The 12,312-nt window shown below is 37.1% G+C and overlaps 1 protein-coding gene across 1 annotated transcript in view; it reads right to left on the reverse strand.

Moving 5' to 3' along the window:
• Positions 1 to 1,747: 1,747 nt before the first annotated feature.
• The window catches only part of LRP1B (LDL receptor related protein 1B), a 290,821-nt gene continuing 280,256 nt past the window's right edge, over positions 1,748 to 12,312 (reverse strand). Inside the window, exons 85-89 of the mRNA XM_041406020.1 lie at positions 9,205 to 9,281; positions 7,215 to 7,305; positions 4,800 to 4,944; positions 3,688 to 3,786; positions 1,748 to 1,792 (exon numbers count right to left, since the gene is read on the reverse strand). Coding sequence (XP_041261954.1) covers positions 1,748 to 1,792; positions 3,688 to 3,786; positions 4,800 to 4,944; positions 7,215 to 7,305; positions 9,205 to 9,281 — 457 coding nt within the window. The remainder of the gene's footprint in view (positions 1,793 to 3,687; positions 3,787 to 4,799; positions 4,945 to 7,214; positions 7,306 to 9,204; positions 9,282 to 12,312) is intronic.

The following is a 12,312-nucleotide window of genomic DNA, read 5'->3' on the forward strand; positions in this document are numbered from 1 at the left end:
AGGCCAGGTCAGAGAAGTGCTGGAAACTGATACTGATGCTTTTCACTTTTGATACTTGGACTTTGATATTGAACCCAGACTACTGAAACTTAGGCTTTGCTAAGGTTACACGAATATGCAGCTTGGCTCCTTTTACCTCCACAATACCACAGTTTATGTTAAATTAAAGAAACTGCCGTGTTTTGAATCCTTTAATATCACTAAAGAGGTGTGAGGGGTTTTATTTATGATTGTCAAAACCGAATGCTGTGATCATCTGAGTGTGCTTAAGGTTTGGGGTCTGGCTTTTTCCCCACTGCTCGGTGTGAGCTGGGGAGTTATTAGTCCGTAAGAACTGCGTGTGATTAAGTGAATAAACATGTAAAGCATGTGTAGGCAATGCCCTCTTGTGCTCTAGGGTGGCTACTGTCCTACAGGACTGTTGGAGTTCGTATGCTTTGTCCCACAGCAAGTAAGGTTTCAGCTTCCAAGATATATCGTTACTATGTTCTATAAGGTTTTAATAAATACAAAGCTTGTTTACATGGTATATATGTTTAGTATATCATGTACAGTCACTGAATTTCTGAAACATAATCATTGTGTTCATGCAGATCATTAGATGTTTCAGTTCTATAGTCTTGTTTACTTCTTGGCAACCTAAAGCTAATTCAAAAGCAAAGTTATGTTTGTTTGTGAGAAGTTATCTAGCTTCATCAGGATCTGAAGAGAAGTTCTAATGGGCACAAAGAAGAGAGTAGACCATTCAATCATTCTTTCACCATTTAAAATAAACAAAATTACACACTGTACTACAGCTTCCAGACTACATAATGAAAAAGTGCAGATACCATCTTCATCGATTAAGTAGAACCAAAAAAGTTCATAGAAAATAGATTGCTCATTTTCACGCTACAAACGAATATGTTGTTTGCCATTTTAACAAATTTAAAGGTGTGTCATTTCAGCAGCATTGTTGTAAATTGTACCGTAGTGCAGTTTCTTTTTCATAAAAATACCTTACAAATGGTCAGTCAAAAGTCATCAGCAAAAGAAAAACCCAGAAAACAATCAACCAAACAAAAAACAGAGGTAATGCTGATGCCAAAACAATTATAATACTGTTGGTACATAGAAAAGTAATCCTTATATTTTTATACATTTATACAGAGTATAAAAGGTAACAGCAGATTATGCCACAGTCTCCCTTATCCCAATATCTATTTTCTTTGGAAGAAGTTCTCTTCTTTCATCAACACTTGCCAAGGAGTTTCGACAGTTTTGTCCATCCACGTATAACTTTGCATATACTGGATTGGCATAATTTGTTGGCTGCAGAGAAATTAAGCAAACATTAGACCAGTCAGATAGAATCAAAATTAGCATTTATGGAAATGGAAATGGTTTTGTTAAAGCAAGAACAAGTACACATAAAATACAACAGGACATATTTAATAGATACCTGGACGTCTGCAAACCTGATGATGAGTTAATTATTTAGTTGATAATTAAATTCATGATGAGACATGCTATTAAAGTAACCAATGACATGACATGCAGCATATTATGATATTAAAACCATAAAAACATTGACAAAAATTAAATTAAAAACCTTGAAAAATGTCTCTGAGGTTGACTTGTCCACCTTATTACACTGGAAGATTTCAGAATAGATATGAAGGAGTTCATAGAGAAGGTGCACTGTGAGACCATGTGACAAGTTTAACAGTAGAAAACTGCAGCCAACAGTTTCCATATATTACCTGTTCTAAGACATCAGCATCCCATCAATAGCTGACCATGTTTTCGAATTCTGTGGCCCAAATACACAACATGATTTGACCAAAAAATTCAAGACTTTCGTCATGTAAATTAAACTTTAATAACAAACCAGTATAACTGTTAATATATCATAGCAGTTACAAATTGAGAAATCTTTTCTCAGCAATTTTGGTGGTTTGGACGGTAATGAAAAAACATATGTTGAAAAGAGTGGCACCTCAGCATAGGACAAGTCCATTTTTAATGCCTCAAAGCGCTTCATTGTGTGAGAAATCCCCTGAGTCTCCACTACTTCCTTCATACTTTGTACCTTTATTGTCCCTAGAAGAACTTTGCTATCCAATTAGAGTTCAGCTTTTACCCACGATAACATGAAAGGGCACCTTGTGGTCAAAATCCTCCTCTTTTTACAACTAATTTATCAGCACTGCTTTGCTTGCACAGATACTGAGTGGAACATCAAGAAGCTCTTAAAAAGGGAAATTAATTTGTTTGGTGTAATATGAAGTGGCTAAACTTTAAATTGGCCAAACCAGAACTGAGTAGGTTTTCCTGACTTGAAAATATCCTGAGTACACCCTGGGAAACAAGGAATGAAAAATGACTTTAAGTCTTAGTTCGTCCTTTCCTTGTTGCTCAATTCTTTTTCTGAGCCCAGGATTCAGATACTCCTCAGGCTGGAGAGCTACAGCAGCTGCTCAATTAGTGAGTTAAAAGCTGCCCTTCCATCTATTACAGATGAGAAAGTGATTGCCTCGTGGTCCAGACTTTCCTGGAGTGGAGGCAGAACAAGTTGAGCCACATCTATTTAATGAAAAAACAGGAAAAAAAAAATAAAAGCTACTCTCAATTCTATCTATCTGTCTGTCCCCATAGACTTTTACTTTTGTGGTCATGATTGTAATCAGAAATTTAGGTCTCTTTCAATTGTCAGGACTTTTTTACTTCATTGACAACCATTATTAAGGATGATAACCACAACAGAAGAGAGATCTTTTGCATCTATGCAGTGCCTTATTGAGTTATTAAAATTATATATAATAGTAGGGTCTGCCTCATGATACCTCTTTGGTATCATCAGTGGTACTGATTACACAAGGCAGTAAAGTGAGGTACAGAAAGAAGCTGGAGTGACCAAAATTTAAGACAAAAAGTTAAAGATGGGTGAATATTCTGGCTTTCATCATCCATGGTTCTGTGCTCCATCACAAAAAACACACCCCATAACAATTATTACATTTCCAAATACAACATATTACAATCATGCAAGAACGTGAATGGCACAAAAAAATGGATATATACTGAGGCACATGAAAATGAATGTCATATTGATGTCCTTTTTGTATCTTAAATATTAATGTTTGTAAACCTCATACTAAGTTGGAGCAAAAAGTCCAATGTTTTAGAAGTTCTTTTATGATACAAATCCATTGAAATCTGAACAATTAAAATTTGCTTTGCAAATATTGAAGGAAATTGTTAATTTTTTATGTGTATCAAATTCCTCTAAAATAAAGCCACTTGTTTCCATTATTTGGGACCATCTTTCAGTTTGATAAACTTCACTAAATGTCTGTAATTGCATACAAATTGCAAATATATCAGGACACGTGGCTGTGAAGGCCATGCTAAACTTATATAATATTGTGGCAAAGCATGATATTGCTTACTTTTTTTTTATTCTTTTGCAAAGACATTTGCAGTTTTAGATCATGTTACAATGATGGGTACAGATGAAATTTTGTATGCAGAGGTGCACCCTTTATTTCAAATAGAAAATGTATTCTTTGCTGTCATTCTTCATTACAGTAAATAAGAAAAAAAATAAAAACAAACAGAAAATGCCTCTACTCAAAAATGACAGACAAACTTTCTTTAGAAAGGGGCTGTGGTGGAATGGAATGGACTTGGATCATCATTTCTCACCCCTGTTGATAGTGGTCCTTTCAAGTCAGAGTTTAAGTAGATTGATGGAGCTGTGTGGGGCAGCTTGAATGCAGTGGACCCTCCCCCTATGTATCTGGCCTGTATAAACAGAAAATTTCAGTTTCTGTGCCAATAGAGCATTTTCCACGTGTACTTATCAACACTGTTAAATAAACAGTGCACCAACTAAAAACATTTTAGAGTGATCTGCATTTATAAAAAACCTCCTTCCAGGCAATCCTCAGCACAAAAAATTCTTACATTCAATATGGTCATTATATCAGCATTTTCCAACCATTTTCCACTAAGGATTAGGGCCAGACTTCACAATAAGCATTGGCTCAGCCACTCTGCCTCCAGTGAGTAACTCCATTTTCAGCTTACCTCCTGCACTGAGCACACTGCCTGTGTGATGCAGCGGTGACATTCCTAGAGCTATCACATCAGTAATCCCGTTATTGTCAGAAACGCCACGGAGTGATGGCTGCCCTTTGGTGTGTGTCTGATTACGGAGCTCCGGGAGAGATACCGCGGCATTACCCCGCTCATCCCGCGGCACATCACTCCGGCACTTCAATCACTGGAGTGCTGCTGCAGGACTGACAGCATCTCTCACAAGGAAATGATAATACTTGCTAGCTTTGTGCAAACATTTAATCTACCTGTCCCGTCAGGAATCCCAGTTCCTCGCGCCTTGGCAGGTTTTCACGTGTGAAATAGGTTAGTTTTCCTATGCATGCATGCACTCTTTTGTGCTTCAGACAGGGGCTGGACAATAATGTGGTTCCAATTTTAAATATTTGCCATTAGGTTGTGGTTTGCCAGCTCATAGACACGCCTTGACAAAAAAACCCCAATCATTTTGTAGTTAATTTCTAACTCTATATTGATCAAATACCGGCACTAGGAAAAATGACCGTCAGACAGCATCAGACTACAAAACAGCTGTTAATATATATACATGACATTTATTCTAATGAAATCTAACTTGGTTTTATATTCATTAACTAAATCTAAATGTCATTGTTCTACATTTCTATTCGTTACATTTAAAGACAAAACCTTTGCAAGACATAAAATGGCTTTGCCACCAGAAAGAGAACAGAAATTACCTTTTCTGCATTTAGAGTAAAATCTGAGGCTAAAAGACCACCTTCACTGTGGTCATGGCCCACCTCATACATGTTATATGATGGATTGCCAATTTCTACATTGATTCCTCCATTTATCATGGGTTGTCTTCTGATAGTTTTTGTCCTGTAATGCAGAAACATACAAAAAAGAAGATAGTGAACTTTCAAGCAAGCTGTTCGGTATTTTGTTTCTCTTTAATCTCTAAAATCAACAGGATGAAAAAGCATTTCCTCCAGAGACAATCATAAAATCCTTCCATTTTCCAAGCAAAGTAGCAATCTGAGTCTATGTATAGATTTCACAGAAGCTGGAAGCAGAATTTGATTGTTTTTCTCAGTTTGGCTGTAGTGGTGTGAATCCATACAAAGTGCTAACTCGCTGTCTACAACCCGGACTTCCTCCAATTATTTCCAGATTTCCCTCACTTCCAAGGAAAGCCTTGCAAAGTCATTGCAGATTCCCTGCAGGAATGAAGGCAGAGAGGATATGAGTCATGTCCTCTTGCTCATTCATTTCACTTTTGTTTCAAACCAGTCGCCCAAAGTCAGCTGTAAACTGAGGACAAGCAAATGTTTCCATCACGATGCATTAAAAATGTATGAACTTCTCCTCATTCCAGTTTGCATTCCCTGCCAGTGGTGATTGGAACACTGAAGTTCAACTTGAATTTTCTTTCAAGCTTTAATAAAAGACAGAGCCTTATTTTTAACCTTGAATTAGGTATCAGTAAAGATAAGTGATTGAGTTGAATTGTTTCTGTTGCTGAATTCATTTCTTTTAGCTAAGGAGGTGATTTCAGCCCAAGCAATTGAAATAACCTCAAGAGGGTAATTTTTTCCCAGTGCAATATGTTCTCTAGAATTACAAGGGAATAATAGGGAGGTCACAGTCAGGATGATAACAGTCGAGTCCTCTTGTTGGCTGAGTAAGATGCAGTCAGTATCTGAAATCCAATATACTAAATGATCTGTATTTTTCAGAAAAGTCATTGAAAAAATATTTCCTAAAATAGGCACTTAACAGTAGCATGCAAGTGTTGAACAGCTATATCTGCTTTAATACTTGACAGTCTTCTCTGAAGAGGTAAAATAACTCTAAAATACATTTTCAAATATAATTTTAAAAAGAAAGCCCTTTTTTGAGGCTAGTTCTATTTCTCCACTGAAAAATCTATTATTTAACAAGTGATTCTCAGTAACCTAAATAATTTACAGAGCAGCAACTGGTTTCAGGATTTGGCTATCACTAAACTTGGCATTTGAGGTGCAGCAGCACATAATGACATCCATGGAGTCTGGCAGGGTCAGCTCTACTAACAGTATGGTCAGGAAATGCATTTATCTTATTGGCTTTACAAAAAAGGTTTTAAAAATTGATGCTCACTAGTTTACACCAGAGTTGGCAGGGGAGAGAGATGTTGCATGTGATGCCAGATCATAGTAACTTGAAAGATTCTTTCAGCCTGGAGTACTGAAATGGCCTCATCAAAGGCCACGTTTGCAGAAACAGCAGATTCATCACTTATTTTTAAAGGACTTAACAAAGAGACATTATCTTGGTTTCAGATGTGGGGTAACAAGCCCCAGAAGGAAGGAAGACAACTGCTCAAGGGCAGTGAGCAGGACAGCTACAGTCTGAAGTAAATGGTTTGCTCTCTGATTCCCACTCCGCCTTCCCTAGTGGGCCATGTCCTTATTACCAGGAATCTCCCCTTGCTAAATCTGCATCACCATCAGTGTGATGTTCTTTGAACATGTGAAGCAGCTCTCTCAGGTGTCTCGTACAGCAGAAATACTCCTGCCTCCCCTGGCCACCAAACATGGCCTTGGAAGAAATGCCCAAAGTCAGAAAGTCAAACTCAAGCTCATTATCAGCTCTAAAGCAGGTAAATTCAAGAGAACAAAATATTCCCTACTCAGTGCTGGAATTTTACTTCCTGTGCAAGATACTAAAGGACCACAGTAATGAGGGAAAGGTTTAGAATTCCACAGTAAATATTTTGAGTATTGTTTACATCTTCAATACAACTTGAAGATGTAAACAATACTCAAAATTTTAGTATGTGGTTTCAATGAAATACATTAATTCTGTTAAGTTCTCTAAGTGTCTGGATAAAGTTATTCGCACTTATACAGCCTTGTCAGGATTGAGCAAAGTGGGTAAGAACTACAATTTTTTTAACTACTGCACGAGGAACTCGAGTATCAATAACAGATATGGTTGTTCCAGCAAGAAGAAAAATGTAACTGATTTGCTGCCTCCAGAAATAAGTCATGGGTCATTTGTTGCATTTTTGTTTCTCACATAAAGTGATTTTTTGTATATCAGAAAGGTGCAAATACTTTAAAGATTTATTTATTTTTTACATCATAAATCAGTATAAAATAACTTACCTTCGTTTTCTTTTGCAAAGAAATAGTCCAATTACAAGAGTAGTGATCAAAGTCACCAGTAGAACAAGAGGAACAATGATTGCTATGCTTCCTAAAACAGAAGGAAATATCATTGAATAATCATGGCTTCACAGCTGTAAAACAATTAAATTAATTAAAAGAGAATAATTTCCCACACCAACAAAGCAATTTCATGCAATGAGCTTCACTCATGAATTTGAGATTTTAATGCTGATCAATAAAAATCCCAACTTCATTACAGTTAATAGTGTACACACAAGTACTTTTATAAACAAATCAGGACTTTCCCATTTTTGGCTACCAATATAATTTGGATTAATTCCCTGCCCTCATTTGCAGCAACAGTCCATGAAAATCTGGAATTGTTTAACAATTTGGACTGGAGTGGCATGGCCAGGATCTTCAACAGTTTAGGTCATGCAATTATTAATTTAAAATATCCAGTAGGCCTAGCTTTGGTTGAAGAATTAATTAGTATTTAGAGGTACCTATTATCTTTATTTGTGGGAAAATAAAAAGCAGCCAGCAATCTTCTAGATGGTTGGTGCATTCCTGCATTTTGCTGCATTTTACTGCATTGTGAAGCATCGCCAACAATTTTGTTATGTTGATATAGGCAATCACAAAACCTACAATAATGCTTAATGCAGCAGAAAAACAGTGCACAGATCAGACAGCAGTGTTAAAGGAGAGGAGGAATAGGGAAGAAAATGGGCTTCACATTATTTTGGCAGATAATTTCCCTGAAATGGGACTATCTGCAAAAATAAGGTCAGTAACTGTATCCCTCTTTCTGAGCCTTGCTTTAAGTACCTGCTTGTAAAGAAATACATGCAACAAATAATTTTATGTTATAAATACAGGATTTATAAAAGCAGGAATCCAGCATAAATCCAGTGTGGAATGGCATGTATTTTCTTTAATATCACAATCCTTAACTGGTGGAAAACAAAAATATTGCTGGTTGTTTCACTGACAACATTTATTGATTTATTAAAAAAATAAGCTGCTGGCAGTGTCTGCTCTACATTAAATCTAAATAAAGAATTGAAAACTGCTTTGAATTCTGCCTGAAGGCTTTCTGCCTGAAAGCCAAGTCAGGTTGTCAGAGACATGAAGTAAAGTACTGAATAAAAACTTGAAGCATCCTGAGTTCACTTCAGCTTATGAAGATTCAGATATAACAACAAGGCTCTTTTAAGAAAACATTTGATAAATAAGTGTGTTAAGTTCTACTTAGGTGCCAAAAAAAAAAAAAAAAAAAAAAGCCCGCTTTTTTGCCTATTTCCAGCTTGTGAGTTCTCTCTCACTCGTGTGGATGGCTGGGAAAGTTTCATCCAACCAACCAAGCTGACCTGAATAGCAGGCAGCTCATTGTGCTGCTCCACTTGGGCTAAATGTGACCAGGGCAGGTACAGCAGGGCACCAGCAGCACACTCAGCACTCTGCAGGCAGCCTTGGCCACTTTCAGCTGCCAATACTGCAGCAATGCCATCCTTTTATGCTTTCAGAGGTGTTAAAAAACATTCAGCAGGAGCTATTCTTACTTTCAGGATGATTTTCACAGTAGGTAAAACTCACCCCTCTGCAGATGGCCAATACAAAAGTTGTGCACTACTTACAGCTCTATTTTTGATGCTTTCAGTAGGATTTAAATGGTCAGAGGGCTCCCACTAGTTCCCTGCACAGGGCTGATATGGCCAAATGCTTGTCACTGGATATTCTTTTCTTAAAAAAAACTGCAGGTAGTCCTTGGAGCAGGGAGTGCAAGGCCTAAGAACTGCCTCGTGCAACACCAAATGGCAATCTAAAAGTCTAGAAATATCTACATTTTGGGGTTTTTAAAAGAAAAATATACCAGTAATGAGCATTTTTCATGACATAAACTCACATTTTAAGATAGCACAAGGCTTATATTTCTAAAGTGATCCAAATTTGCCAAGTGACAGCAGTGACTGGAACTACTTACTGGTGCTGATGTTGTCAGACTTGCTGCTTTTGGGAGCTGGCCTCTCACACTGTGTGCCTGACCAGTTGGCTGAACATCTGAAAGGATCCAATTACGATGGGAAAGTTAATAAATTATCAGCTATCAACCCAGCAACCCATGAAAGAGACCACCAGCATCTTCTCAAGAGCTACATGAACGACAGGAGTGCTTCTACAAAACCAACAAGAATCCTCATGGAAGAAGTCAGCTGGACCCTGCCACAGCACTGACAACACTCAGAGTAGGGATTTAGTTTAAACCTACAACTTTGTGTGTTTGATTCCTGTTATTATCACTGCAACCTTAATTCCAGAGTTCTTTTCTAATCTCTCAAATAACAAAACAAATTTAATCAAGGGTATATTAGCATTTTAACTTTTGAAACGTTGAAATTTATAGCCAGATATTTATTTGCAGAAATATATCCACATGTGTGTGTGTGTAAGCAGGCCAGAGAGTCAAAGAATAGAGTTGTCCTACAGGGACAGGAGCATCTCCTGGCCTCAGAAAGCCCTAAATACTATTTATATTCAGAATATGTGTTCCAGGAGCCAGGTGCCTGGATTATACACAGCTATTCTGCTATAATTTCCTTGTGTGAATATCAATATGCAAATAGTTCTTCAGCTGGGATTCAGAACACTCTCCATGCATACAAGGGAACACAAGGAGTCCATGGAAGCAGACTCAGCAAATCCATCAAAATGGGAAACAAATACCTGAATGAAATTCAATTGCTTATTCAACCTGCTGTAAATATGATTAAGTTTACTACAGACCCTCAAACTCTCCTTGTGGAAACGGCAGGAAGTAGTCACTTTTCATCTGTCTCTCTTGCATATTGTGCAATGAATCATGTGTTTTCTAAGTATTTTTGAATTATTTATGAATTTCAACATCAGTTATCTTTAGGGAGGTGCAATAGAGCGTTAACCTCATACAGTTCCAAGAACTACTGCTATCTGATGCCTTCCTAAGGATTTAATAAATTGCCAAGTTTAGAGCTGGTTATGCTTAACAACTGATATTGTTCTATAATAAAAGAAGTTTTGGAAAGACACCAAATATTCTAGACAAAACCCATGCCATTCTCAGAGAGGAGCCCCAGGCAGCTGTGCTGGTGATGCTCTGGGCTCTCTTTTGTCTTTGCAGATCACTGCAGAAGACTGGCTCGTTTCTCTCCTTGCTCCTAAACCTACTCCAGCACAACCTGACATTCAGATAAATCTCTTTACTGGGTTTCACATTAAGCTTGAACTTCTTTAGGAAAGTTATTTTAATTTTTGGTGGGATACACTATGAAAGTGCTTAAGCTCTACAGAGGGAAGGTACAGAGGGTCTTTAGAAGCATTATTGATTTTTTTAATATATTGATTATTACTGCTAGTTTATTCATATATTGCCACACACTAGCTAAATTGCATTATAATTTAGAAGTTCTTCATGTTTACTGAAATAAGTTTGTTTACTTAAATAAATATAGTTAGGCTTCCTCACTGCAAAGAACCCCCAATTCCTAATTACACACATGTTTCACAATGATATATTTTATAACTGAACCCAACTGACTTTTCCACCTGCTTACCATCACTTCAGCACATTGCAAGTCACAGGGAACAGTACTTTAATCTTTCAAAAGATGCATCTGTTCCTTTTTCTTTCCAGATCTCTTTTTAGCAATTATGTAAGATAAAAATGCTTGCACTGACAGCTTACCTTACTAAGATACTGTTCAAGGAATTAGCTTTTTAAAAATATCAATTTTCAACATACAGCTGCGAAATAAATGTCTCCATTTTTGTAGAGAAACACTATACATCTTTATACTTAGAATATTCTATCCAGCTCCAAGCTGTTGGCACATGACAAACATGAAACAAAGCCTTTCTGTTTCTTCCTGATATTTTACATCTTTCCTGTTCAGCATTCAGCTCATGTAATTAAAACTTGTGATGACAGGCAATTTGCATTTAATACTACACTACGGAAGGCAAAAAATATTTTCAAGTTAGACATATCTAGTTTTGCAACTAAATTCTTATGTTAAATGTTTCAAATGCTTCCACTGTATATAAAATCATTATGATAAATCTGTCACAAAAACAGTTGAGAGAAGATAAGGCAGTGAGACTAGGAAAAGGATCACCATGAAGCATTCAAGTACAAGCTCATGAGGAAATTGTATAATGTACAATTACATTCTTCAAAACCTTTCAGCAGACATGGTATCACAACAGCTGGTGAAGAAAAAATCCTAAAGCTAAATATGCAGTAAACAGAGGAAAAAATAAGGCAAACATATTAAAAGTTCTTTGCCTATCTTGTCATTCTAACTGCAAAAAATCAGCAATATTGAAACACCTGAGGCATTTGATAGAAGTCTCATAAAAACATTGTTAGTTGCCACTATATTTTAATTTTTTCCAAATGCTTGCTTTCTCCAGTAAACTTTAAAGAGACTGAAGCAGGAAGGATGGCAGTCATTTTCTTTTGCACTTTGAGGTGAAATGACTGCCCTTTGATGGTCCAGCAAGGTACTAAAGGCTTGTCTTGGGCAGACACAGGAGAAAAAGGAATAAAGCCCAGGAGAAAGGGATGTTTTCTGCAAGAGAATTTGACACGGAAAATCAGCCATGAGCAGGCACATGAATAGTGATAGGATTGGGACATGGACAACTGTTCATGAAGGAACATGGGAAATGAGCAGATCTTTGTAGCACTACAGATCTTCACCAGTTTTAATTGTCTGCAGAGAGAAATTGCTCTTAATGACAGCATTTTCTGGTGTCAGGAGATTTGAATTCAGACTGCTCAGTTCCTGTCATGGGAACTGACTCCTTGAGCTTCATGTGCAATGGTTTGTCCTTTTCCAAACTCTTTGGTACCAGGAGCTGTTCTGTGCCATTTTCAGGGGCTGGATGGTCAGACAGAACATTTGCAGTACGAGAAACAAAAAGGCATTGATGAAGCAGAAGCACATGAAGCCGCTTTGTTTCATCAAAGGCGTTCCCATCATCACAAACTCGGGAGAAAGAACAGTGGAAATGCCTGATTTGAGTTGGTCCCAGACAAAAACAGATGGAAACA

Source organism: Onychostruthus taczanowskii, unplaced genomic scaffold (assembly GCF_017590055.1).
Source record: "Onychostruthus taczanowskii isolate IOZ18803 unplaced genomic scaffold, ASM1759005v1 scaffold10, whole genome shotgun sequence".
NCBI classification, from domain to species: Eukaryota; Metazoa; Chordata; class Aves; order Passeriformes; family Passeridae; genus Onychostruthus; species Onychostruthus taczanowskii.